General features: G+C 41.4%; 1 protein-coding gene across 1 annotated transcript in view; it reads right to left on the bottom strand.

Annotated features, from left to right (window-relative positions):
- The window catches only part of TRM11 (tRNA modification 11 protein), an 84,273-nt gene that overhangs the window by 27,600 nt on the left and 43,849 nt on the right, over positions 1–12,824 (bottom strand). The window contains exons 4-5 of the mRNA XM_087660640.1: positions 11,587–11,661; positions 10,865–10,939 (exon numbers count right to left, since the gene is read on the bottom strand). Of these exons, the coding sequence (XP_087516766.1) occupies positions 10,865–10,939; positions 11,587–11,661 (150 nt within the window). The remainder of the gene's footprint in view (positions 1–10,864; positions 10,940–11,586; positions 11,662–12,824) is intronic.

Genomic DNA, 12,824 nt, shown 5'->3' with positions numbered 1-12,824 from the left:
AAAATTGAGATGATCATAACAAGCATGCCAAAATTGAGACGATCATAACAAGCATGCCAAAGTAGCCCAAGTTCGTGGAAAGACCTTGCAGCTAAGGCTAAGAGCATGTGAAGCCCACCCTCCTACGATCCTGTCCAGAGAACAGCACCTATAGAAGCATCCTCCACTATCATTGCATCCTCTGTTAGTGTAAAACCATGAACAAACAATAGGTTAAAACCTAAATCCGATACATAAAGAACTTTGGTTGAAGAAGACACTTTGTCTAGCAACAAAGAAATAGTCTCCACTCCTCGAACTAGAAAGATATAGTTGTCACCAATGGTGACTGTGCCCCCTTTGGCACACATACCCTACAGCCAATCTTTGTTTATAGGTCATGTGATAAGAGGCCCCACTATCAACGAGCCAAGGCTTCTCTTGAGGAGAAGAAGCAAGAGTTGTATCCTCCTCAGCAAATACATACACAAAGACAAAACTTTGTCATCATCAGGGGCAGCCTTCAAATCCTTCAAATCCTTCTCCTTCAGCTTCAAATGGGGGTACGTTTACCAACACTTCTCCTCAAGATGAGTGCCCTTCCCACAGTGTGGACACTTGGGTTTCTTCTCCTTCTTCTCATCCTTCTTGTCCTCCTACTTTTTGTCCTTAGCCTATGCCTTCTTCTTCTTTCCTCCACCTATACCTACACTAAATGCCTTGGTGGAGCCAAAACCACTGGCCCCAACCTCTTTGAGTCGCTCATCACGTTCCAAGACAAGCGGTGAAAGCTCCTCCCATTAGAGTGTCCACGGATCCTCGATGTGATAAGGCTAGTGTAGAAGACATCGACCGAGGAGACGGCAACTAAGTGAAAAGGATCAAAGCCATATCTTTAGAGGATATCATCCAATCAAGAGCGGCAAGCTCATCTCTCATGTCCTCCATCTTCGTGATGTGCTCCTTCATAGAGGAGGAATCATCAAGATTGAGCATCCGCAACTTCTTGTCAAGGGAAATCTTGTAGGCAAACGACTTGTGCCGACCCTCCTTTGCGATTCCAATGTGTCAAAGTGTAAGATTCTAGCCATTGCGATAGTTAAAGATGGCTAGTCTGTATGCACTTTCCAAAGCCAATAGATGTTATGAGGACATGAAATCTTATTGCTTTGCTTGGCATTTGATTAAAAGTTAATCAAATGTACTGATATGCCGTGCACATATGAGGTGCAAGTTAATTATTTCACAGTGTGGACCCAAAGACCCCGAGATATCAGTTGGTATCAAAGGCAAAAGTTGTAATAAGTTATGCCTAATAGATACTAGATGGTGCTTGTTGTCACATTTTGGCCTAGACCAATTTATAAGCCACTAATATCAATAGTAACATTAGAGACTAGACCTTAATCAATTAATTAATACTGATCTACGGGCTAACAACTGCTCAAGGATGCTTGGAAGACAAATTGGCCTAGCCAATTTAATTATTGGCCAATGGAATTATTTTTCTTGGCACTAGAATAATTATTAAATTAATTTTTAGAATTAATATTCTGATAATTAATTTAATAGGCTGGATAATGTTGAAATATGATATTAGAAGGTTGCCACTTGGCAAAACTTGCCCATGCAAGTGGAAAAAACGTTTTTAGGGATTGGTGGAAGTCTATTCTAGCCATTATGAGAGAGGAGGCTATTAGAGAACAAGAAGGTACCGTTAGTGTGATTTGCAACCACCAACGACCATTTCTATAGCAGGTGACAACAATTTGGAGTCCTCTAAGAATAGATGACAATATCCCAAGGCCTTTTTGGTATAGATGATAGCATACACGAGGGGGCAGCAATCTTTCTAATGGTCCTAAGCTGTAGTGATAGCTTTCATGGTTGTTTGAGCAAGGCATCAACAACTTTTTAACATTTTTTACAATGAAACTCTAAAATTTCTCTATAGTATTCTCTCTCATCCCCAATCATCTCTCACCTTATCTCGCCAGAATCCAGCTATTTGAGTCATGAAAGGTGGAGATATTGAAAAATCTCTGCTGTAAACCCTAATTTACATCAAAACTTAAGATTTGACAACACCTCGAGATGCGTTCTCAAAATTGAGAGCCTAGGACTTGAATTCCAACAGCTAAAATTGAGGAATTTCAAGGAGATTCAAGAGGCTAGCTAGCGGGCTGAATTTGTCTTTCAAGGAGCAAGGCGGAGGCCAATTACCAAGCAAACCAAGGGGCAAATTGGTTAGTAGGCTTGCTAGTCAGTTTTGACAACAAGAGGCACTTGGATCAGCAGAGGAGATCAAAGGATCTCAATTCTACTCCATCAATTTATAATAAAAGTTAAAGAAATATCACAACGGGTACCAATTTTAGGGCCAACAAGCTATCCATTGTCCTAATATTTGCATTTTCAGTTTATGTGAATTTTTTAAGATTGCTTTCATTATTGTAAAATCACGTTAGTACCACCCTATCTGAGGAGGAAGGCTGGTTTCGAGGTTCCATTGCCAAGATACCATCAATTCCCTCGAATTGGTGGGCTCGAAACACTTTGTCGGAAGCTTTGCTCTAATACTGAAACTGTATTCAGCTGAGCATTGCAGCAAGAATATCTTCAAATATGAGATGGAATCAAGCATGGATGATGTCTCTTAATCTGAAAATTCACAAAGTTTTGGGGAAAATGCAATGCTTGATCTTGGACAATGCATGCAACATGGGCAGCAAGCTAAGAATGAGAGAATTGGGCAAGAGGTGTGTCCTTCTAGATCTCTTAAAGATGATGGCCGACAAGAGGAGGAAGGCTAGTTTCGAGGTTCCATTGCCGGGATACCATCAATTCCCTCGAATTGGAATGCAATGCTTGATCTTGGACAAGGCATGCAACATGGACGGCAAGCTAAGAATGAGAGAATTGGACAAGAGGTGGGCACTTCTAGGTCTCTCGAAGATGATGACCAACAAGAGGAAGAGGAATTTCATGACCAGTTTAAAGATCAGCTAAGGACGTCAGCTCAAATGTTAGTGCAATTGGCAAATGATCCTCGGTTCATACGCTTTCTAAATCCCTTAAAGAAGGGCAACAAAGACAAGAAGAGGCAATCGTCTTCAAGAGCTTTGGAACGGCAAGATGTACCGAAGCAAGAGCCAATACAACAACATGATGTTCCAAACGTGGGTAGTTAGCTTAAGCAAATGATGCTAGTGAGGCAATTGATGCATATGCAAGGCCTACTTGGAAGTGCCAATCTAATGCTTTTTGGATAGCAAGGCATACATGCAATGATGGGGCAGTCAGGGTACTTTGGTGGTAGCACTAGTTTCCATGCTATGATGAGTCAGGGACCGCATATGAGGATGCATGGCACAACTCCTTATGGTATGCAGCAGCTAATGCATGGTATGCAAGGCCCAAGGTATCCAAGTATGGCTGGTAATATGCATAACCCCATGTATAGTAATGTTAGCATGATGTTGAGGCACAAATTGGCAAGTTTGGCAATGCATATATGCAGCCCACTATGTTTGGGACTCATGGTATTAATACTATTCATGCAAATGCTCCATATAGAGCTGCTCGTGAGGAAAAATGCAACTAGTAATGCCTTCATGAGGAAAACTGTGGCTATTCATACATGCAACATAGGGGAAAATATATCTTGGTATAGCTAGTAGTATGCAAATTCCCATGTGCAATCACATTGCAATGGTCCAAAGTATGCAAATAAGAATGATGCCTAATGTATTTGGTGCTCCTAGCATGTTAGGTACACATGAGGTGCAACCGGTCTATGACTCGCATAAAGCGGTAGTTCCTTCAATTAACACCTGGACTTTACATACACACACATAAACTAAGACCTCTCTCCCTCGCTCAACACCAGATTGGCCCCGAAGACCGGCGCCCCTCTCGGTATTTCTTTATCAATTAAAAGATAGAAAATTACAAAAATGGTAATGTTCCAAAATACATAACCTGTGAACAGTTGGTTTTCATCTCTTCTAAGTAAATCCCAGCTGCATAGGAACAGTACAGTAAGTCTAGATCAACATCCCTTCCTGTCCGGCATGTGCAGAATTCACTGTTCTTACTGTCCAGCATGTGCAAAATTCACTGTTCTTACTGTCCAGCACACTATTCTTCCTGTTCAGCATGTGCAGAGTTCACTGTTCTTCTTCAGCATGAGCAGAGTTCACTGTTCTTACGATTCAGCATGTGCAGAGTTCACTGTTCTCATTCAGCATGTACAAAGTTCACTGTTCTTATTCAGCATGAACAGAGTTCACTCTTCTTATGATTCAGCATGTGCAGATTTTACTGTTCTCATTCTGCATGACTCTGTTCTTACGATTCAGCATGTGCAGAGTTCACTGTTCTCATTCAACATGAGCAGAGTTCACTATTCTTATTCAACATGAGCAGAGTAAACACAGAATTGTACCTTCAATGGAATCAATCCATCATGCAAAGCATTTCTTCTGAGAATAGAGAGAGAGGTCATCAAAGGGAGCAAGCTCTACCTCCGTGCTTGAGTCAGAGACGTAGAAATACTCTCCATGGCTAGTTTTCTTGCAGCAATCTGCCCTCAACTCCTCAAAACTTCATTCTCCCATCTGCCCTTATGCCTATTACCTTTTTTTTTTAAATGCTCTCTCTCTCTCTTTTGGGAATTTGTGCCACATGGCATACATGTAACAATTTTCCCATTTAAACCTTCCGGTCTAAAATTCTCCATGATCGGTGCAAAATTTGACCTCAGCACAAACCAAAGAATTAATCCTCGTGTAAAAACAAAGACAATGACGCGAACAGATTCTGGGGTCCAAAAATAGTAACTCCCTAAATTTTAGGGATGGTGACCCCTGCATTCCTCAAGTTGTTCTGTGCAACTTTATCATTGCGACCACATCAAAAGTGTAATGTGGCTCAGTTACAGAGACTTTTATTCCGTGAGCATTCTCACATGTGCATCTTCTATCTTGGCCAGGCTCATTGTCCTGCACCATCTCCAGTGGCTAAGCACACAGTCCCAAACCACTGGCATTCTATTCTTCAGTGCCCATTCAATATGGAACTGGTCCTAAGGCTCAGACAAACCATTAGTCCAATTTGTCCCGATGGCTGCCTCTTTTGGCTATGCAAAGATCCTGCTTATTCCAAGAGCAACTGTAAAAAAGTATCACCACTTGGTGACATGAGGAGCTAGTCAACTAGATATAATGTTGCATCTTAATCGAGTTGGAATTGCAGCAATGTGATAGTATGAATGCTCAAGAGGGAAGAAGGTCTAGAACCTAGTGGAGGTTTCGAGGCAAGTGAAGTTACATGTAAAGCTTCCATATGCTTTTTGGTAAAGCTTCACCATTGTTTCACCTATAAAAGAATGCAATTAGATGGAGGAGCGTGACATGGCAAATTATTCTTAGTGATGCACTTTACCTTAATGTGTTTCGGTTAGAGTCGATTTTGGATCGAGCTCTTTCAAGTTCAGCAAAGCATATAAGGTCCAAAGTATTGCCTGATGCTCAAGGGGGAGATTGCATCTCCACTCCCCTAGTGATGGACAGCTTGGTTATGTAGAGGATCTCGGATGTACTTACCTTGCATCTAGGGTGTTGTGAGCTAACCGTATTTATGCCATTGGGATCACTATTGAGTGTACTAGTCACTATGAGTTAGTATGCAGAATGGTTTGCACCTAGGCTCTGAAATTATACATTTGCAAGATTGCTAGCATGTATAGAATACATGGAATGTACGTTTGAATGTGATGTGCATTTGCAAGGTATGTACGGGATACATGAATGGCATGCAATATACATTTGCAAGTGATGCAAGAGAAATGCAATGTATATGGTACATGTGCTTTGCAGCTGATGTATGTTTTACATGACTATCATGTGGTATATCATTGCTATGCAATGTTGTTTGTGCTCAACTTACCCATTACAATGCCTAAGTGGTCAGAACAATGTTAGGTTTTGGTATGTGGATGCATCCCTTATGATTTTGAAAGTGGTTATGATTCATTGTGTGGATGGTAATTGGTTTAAGTGACTAGAATTTCACATGCAAAGGGCATGAGCATGGTTAAGCAATAGGTGCATATGTTGTTTGACTGCAATGCCAGCACATATTTCCAGTAGTGGCAACGAATGCTTTGGCACATTGCAGTGCAATTGAAGATGATTGCAAGGATTTCAAGGGGATGGTTTATCACGAGGATGTGAAATCTTATTACTTTGATTAGTACTTGATTAAAAGTTGATCAATTGTACTAATATGACTTGCACGTGTGAGGTGCAAGTTAATTATTTCACATAGTGGGATCCAAGTGTCGAGCTAAAAATGTATTAGCCCGACTTAAACAGCCCCAAAACATGCTTAATTAATGAAGAAAACCTCTTATTTTAAAAAGAAACGCAATCCTAGAGAGTTACTATGTCCCACATGCAAACCCTAATTTGGGTGCCCCAAACTTTCTATAAGTAGGCACCACTCTCCCTCAATCTCGTTTTTATAGGTTTTAGGAGCCATATCTCTGCTGCCCACACCTCATTTACAAAGGACATCATGGTCAGAGCTTCCACCAACCACTTGCTACCATCTAGCGCCTAATTCCAGCCTTCCATGCCTATTTGCTACTATCGCCAAGTCCCAAGAGCTATCGCCTATAGTTGGTTGCTATCGCCAGGATCTTCTCTCTCCTCTAAATGATACATTCTGGTTTTCTAGCTACCACCCTAACATTCTCTCAAAACTGTGTATTGCGTTTGCACCTAACAGCTGTTGTACAAATTTTCTCTCTCGTAAGGTACCTGCGTTTTTAGACTTTCTCTCTCTTGCATTGCCATCTACATCAAATCCAGCCTTCTTTGGCTACATTTGCTGGTGTTCGACACTCAAAGGCTACCTTTGTTGCGATTCAAGATCCGTCCGGAGTATGACACACTCTACACCTCATAATCTCTGCCTTGATCCCAGAGATACAAGAGTTCAAGGTTCAGTATTCACTACATAGTGTGTTTCCTGCATGAGCATTTTATATTGATTATTCATTCACTTTATTATTATTGTGTTTATTGTTTTTGAGTTACCCTAACCCTAACCCTAACTCTATTCTAAGTTTATCAGTCTGTGCTTTGTTGCACGATTGGTTTCATGCTTTTTCGTTTAGAGCATTTCTTCACATGGTATCAAAGCTAGCTATTCTTTGAGAAACCTTCGCCTTTGATCAGAAAGCTCATTCACGCAAGTTGGAACAACAGAAGGGTCTCATGACTTTGAACACGTTCACAACACCGCTCCAATCTCCACAACCAAACATGGATAAAAACAATCAAGAGTGGGCCTCCTAGCATGCTAATGCCCGATCCAACATGGGCGGAGAACCATCAAACTACCACGGAGTCCACAAACCATATCAAATTTCTGCCACTAAGTATGATCTCATCCTCATGCATAGGGCTCAACAAGAGATTGAAGGTATGTCTAAGTTTTCTCCATTAGATTCAGTGTACAGAACTAATGATATTGCAAGACCTTCGAAATCTCTACTACGGACTGGAATCTACAAGTGGAACCTCGCTCGGATTACACATCACTTCCACAATACTTTTCTCAAATGCCAAGTATGAACCTTACTATTTCAGCTTCTATGACAACTGATTCTGTATTTTCTGTTGGATCGCGAGATGCTCATCAAGAAGAGACTCTTCAAAACAAGCTTTGGTTTGTGAGTTACGAGGAAGACGTGTATTTCTTCATGAACTCAAAACTAGGTAAGAAGCTACAAGAAGACCTTGTAAGTATTCCTACCCTTCCTTTTCCTTCAAATAATTTTATTTCTCATGGTGAATATGGAGTAGGTGCATCTTTATCTAGTGCATTTAATGGACAAAAGGAACCTATGATGTTTCCCACGACATCCATCACAAATCCATTTGGGCTGCCACCCATCCTTCCTCATCTTCCGCGACACATTCCTTTCAGCCTCCATTAAGTGCACCTATGTTTCCACCACACCACACCAAGGGTCCTCCATTAGGCACAGCCTTTAGGACTCCTTTCTTTTATTCGGGTGGTGTCCCTATGATGGGAGCTCATTCTTCCACACACACACTATTGAGTTTTTCCCCTACAGGGCATTCCTCGAGTGTGGATCATTTGGTATCGCAGTTTGCCTCTACGGCATTACCTAGTGGACCATCCAATCATTTTATAGTGCCCTAGCCGACATTTATACAAGGCATCCAATCATTCTATAATACCCTAGCCAACATTTGTACAAGGCTATCGTGTCCCAGTGCCTCCACCTACACCTATGGTATCATATGGACCTATGTCCATTTCGGTACCTCCGCAGCAATCGGCACTCATTGGACATTAACAACCTATTTCTACCTATCCACCTTTACCCCCTCCTATTTCTTATCCACCCCTACCATCTTATCCTATCTATCCATCTTCCCAGACACCTCATGGTTCTAGTTCCTCATCTGCCAAGCATGCATTTATTAACAAGACTCGTTTCAACAGGTCAAACTACACCACTTGGTCAGATTTGATGAGGCATGTCTTAGACTTTCAAAACCTATGGGATTTAATGCAACAGTTGGAACCCCAGTCCTTGTTTCATACAAGGTCGTCCGCTCATGGAAAGCTTGTAATACCTCCGCTATTGTTGAGCTTATGCAAGACTTGTTACTGAATTTCACTCTCAGCTTCAACATTTCGACTTAGCACCCGAGCGTTGGGCACACTTAACCGATCGCTATGCCACTCAAGATAGGACCCGTCACATCAATTTGGATTGGGAGCTTCAAATTTTCAAAATCACAGACAAGGATAACTTGAAAGTCAAGTTGGTTGAGTATCGGTGTCTCGTCGCCGAGTTCTCAACCACTAGGGCTCCCAAGTCCTCTGACAATCAAGTTACCCTATTCCTTAACAAGCTACCAAGATAATATTTCCATTTTGTGCAACAAGTATTTTCACAACCTCAGATGCCCACATTTTACGAGTTTGAGTGTCAGCTATGGCATTGCACACCATCGTTCGATCAATTTTATCACACATCCTCGATAGAGGAGGCTCTTATTGCATCTTCTCAGAGGGGGCAATAGGGCAAGGACACACAAAACTCAAATCAAAATCAAAATCAAAATAGAGCTAGTGAATCCCAAGGAAACAATCAATCAACACTTAAACTGAGATGGCAGAATGTAACTAATTAGAATAGATACTGTCAACATTGTCAAAAGGCTAGCCATAATGACGACAAATGTCAATCTAAGGCAAGAAGCACACAGTCCAAATCCAAGAATCAGACCCCGCACCCCAGTCGATTAATCCCCAACAAGAGAAGCAAGGTGGTGACAACCCTTAGAAGGGGCAGTGGAGAGGCCAAACCCATACTCCCCCTGGTCTATCATCACAGTCACCTCCCACCATAAGAGCCAAATATGCTTGCTCCCAAGCCTAGGAAGAGCAGCATAATGGGCCACACTCGTCACAAGGTCTGATATCTGATATCACCTATCCACACCGTGTTTGATTTTAGACATGATGACCTTCAAGGCCTAGAATCCAAGAGAGGTGATCATAGAAGATGTGGCAAAAATGAGCCTCTGAGCCCTCCTTTTAGGACTCCTTAACAGCCCTAGGATGCATACACCTAGTCATTGACCCGACCAATGTGGCAGACACACATCCAAACGTGTTCAAGAATGTAACAGAACGAACATGAAAAGCCACTTGAAGGATAATGTAAGGAACTATCTTACTCACAACTCAGATATGAAATCCCAGAGAGACAAGTCTGTTACTAAGAAAGGCCTCAGTGTCCAGAGACCCCACAGCTGCCAAAACACACCCGCTCCACAAACCCACAAGATCTTGAAGTTTTACTGCAAGACTTTAAACTGAAAACGTTTACTAGATGCACAGTCAACTAATGCCTCATCTGGTGTGAAACATGAAAACGAATAGATTTTGGGCTTTCATCCACAAAACCTTCATGGCAATCTTGACCCACAGAACATTCAATGAGAAACTTTGGCAGCAAACCACCAAAAGCAATCCTCAACTGCAGCTAATATGTCAACGCACTAGGCTCCTATTAAGTGCAGGTGCAATGGTATCAATAGTAAGATATGAGCATAAGCTGCCCACTATTCACAGTCTGCACCCAACTTCACAGCATGTATGAACAAGATTGGTTCTAGGGCCTAGGCACAAGCAGTCAATCATGGCCATCTTCCTTCATAGCAAATTGACTTCAGAGGAAGAAAATTTTCAAAGAAGGGTGGTTTCAGGCAAAAATTTCATCATCATCTTGCTTGGCGCAAGTCGTTTGTAGATCCATGAACCAGCCTGTCTGAGTTATCAGTGCACTTATTTACAGTGTAATTCATTCAACTACAATGGCAGGCTTAAAGGCCATGAAACGTACATTCATTTGCTTCTTACACAATCATGCAAGCCTTTCCAGCTCAAATGTGATTCTTTTCCTTGTTGTCACAGCAGTCTAACAGTTCAAAATTTACATGAAGATAAATCCCGTGTATTTCCAGTCTTAAGTGGAGCATTGATATATGATCAGCCTACAAGCAGGTGTAAACATTTATCTGAAGCATTCCACCAGTTGACAACCATATTTAAGTTGTGCATATACATCTTATCCTTAGAGTTATCTGGCTGAGCATGAACCATTTACTTCATTTCTTAAGGAAAGGAACATGGCACTTAATCTTATTTTTCCTTCCTCGATTGTGAAAAAGGACACATGTATGCAATGCACAGGAAAACATGCAGGACATTGCAACAAACCATCACACAATATTTAGAACGTCTAAGCACAATTCAATCAAAACCTCACCTCCTTAAGATTCAACCGCCATGGAGGAGCATTGTTGTCAGCTCGCACTAGACCAACTGGCGAAGGCAAATTATACTGCACAGTTTCGCAACTTTGATTGTTAGAGACCAAACCAAAGTGCCACAATTCAACCAAGTTAACCATCTGTCGGCCAAGCACATACTTCTCACAACAAAAAGTTTACATCTTTTAAGGACCATCTCTCAGCTACAACTTCTTATCACTTGTACATTGAGTTTAAAGCTCATCGGTCAACTAAATTTATTACCTGCTCTGCTCTACCTTGTACTTGCAAGCCTTAACCTTTCAGGATGAACTTTTTCTAATCAGCCTGAAGCCTGCCAGCCACTTGCACTACACACACAGTATCAGATTGGAGGTACTGGTCTGGATCACATTGGAGTATCACCCTTCCAAACTTTAAGGAAGAGCGTTGAATTCTGACCATGTGAGGTCAGTACAAAGATTCCAAACATATGGGTTTTTAAAGATTGTGATATATGACCTATCTTTAAAAGGTTCCAATAAAGACCTCAAAAACCACCTGGAAACAGAGATTGAGAAGACAAATTGAGGAAATTCACGTGTTTATGGAAATCTAACAACTACATATTCAGAAGCATTTTTGCCGATATTTGGCTCACGTGATTAACAAAAGTTGCTTCAACCAAAAAGTGGCAACAAGATTTCTTTGCACATCCTTGAGTATTATTATTAAGCACCTGTTTGAAGTTGCTCCACACATTGCAATTTGGACCACGGCCATCGCGCACAACACGTATATCAATATCTGCACCCTAGCATAAATTTCCGGTACCATTAATACAGCACATACTAGAAAGCAACAAAACATTAGCAGAATAGCAAGCATCACTCTGGAAATAGCAAAAAAGAAAAGTCGTTTTTAACCACACATGTCTGGACGTCTGAATACTCAGTTCAGCTCCAGGCAGATAAATATGAGGCGAGGGAAGTTGAGACCGTAGTCAAATGGTAGAAGTGTGTCAGTTCTCATGCCATGCACTAATCATCTCATGGGGACTGATGGCTTGCTCCGGACCATATGTGCTATAGCCTATTATCATAACTAGTGGTCTCTCAATGGGATGCCATCCATCATAGAAATCTCTCTGGCCCATTCCATGCTGCAAGCAGCTCTCTCCTTGTGTGGTAAAGGCCAGGCCCCCAGGCCTTCACTCTATACACAAGTGCCAATGTGACGAATGTATCAAAAAGCCATAGTTTGGTGCATGGATCCTAAGATTCTACATGTATGTGGTATTCGCTCTCCCTCACAGTACACCCATTGCTGCAAAATATCGTGTTAGCCTGGCCTTTGCAGCCTCCCACCTGAAGAAATACAATCATTTGAAGATCACACCCAAATACACATATGATCTGACAATTTCAATCAGTTCTCTGCCAAAAGCTAACTTGTCCTCTAATCTAGTGCACTGAAACTATGTGGCATAATCATAACCTTGGTCTTCCCAAGGTTGACTTAAGTATGATGCCTCTAAGAATACACCATTAAGCAGCCTCAAATTTCAGCCACTTTCATAGGGCGCTTTTCTTCAGCTCTTGTATAGCACCAAAAGACTTCCCAACTCGATTAAAAGAGGTTACAAAATTCCAGAGTTTTTGTGCTTAGAAAGTTCCATAAATTGGAATCATGGGCACTGCCACACTTCATCCCTTTTATCCCATATCTTCACCAGCTCAGCAGCCATCATTATCAACATGGGTAAAGAAAATAAAATATTGTACACAATTTTAAACTTCAACCTTCAAACTTGGAACTTGAAACCGGTATAATGAATTCATAAAAGGCCAACTTCAAAGCATCACAACCACCATGCCAAGTATCAAATGGTTTTCCCTGAATGTTTAATTGAAAATGGAAAGTCAAATATGGAATGGTATAAATTTCCCGCCTTTGGACAAACTTTTCCCACATGGG

Source organism: Lygodium microphyllum, chromosome 20, assembly GCF_053477565.2.
Source record: "Lygodium microphyllum isolate KBCC chromosome 20, Lygodium_microphyllum_v1.1.10, whole genome shotgun sequence".
Classification (NCBI taxonomy): Eukaryota; Viridiplantae; Streptophyta; class Polypodiopsida; order Schizaeales; family Lygodiaceae; genus Lygodium; species Lygodium microphyllum.
Note: the sequence above shows the minus strand (reverse complement) of the source record. Positions and strands in the feature narration are given on the sequence as shown.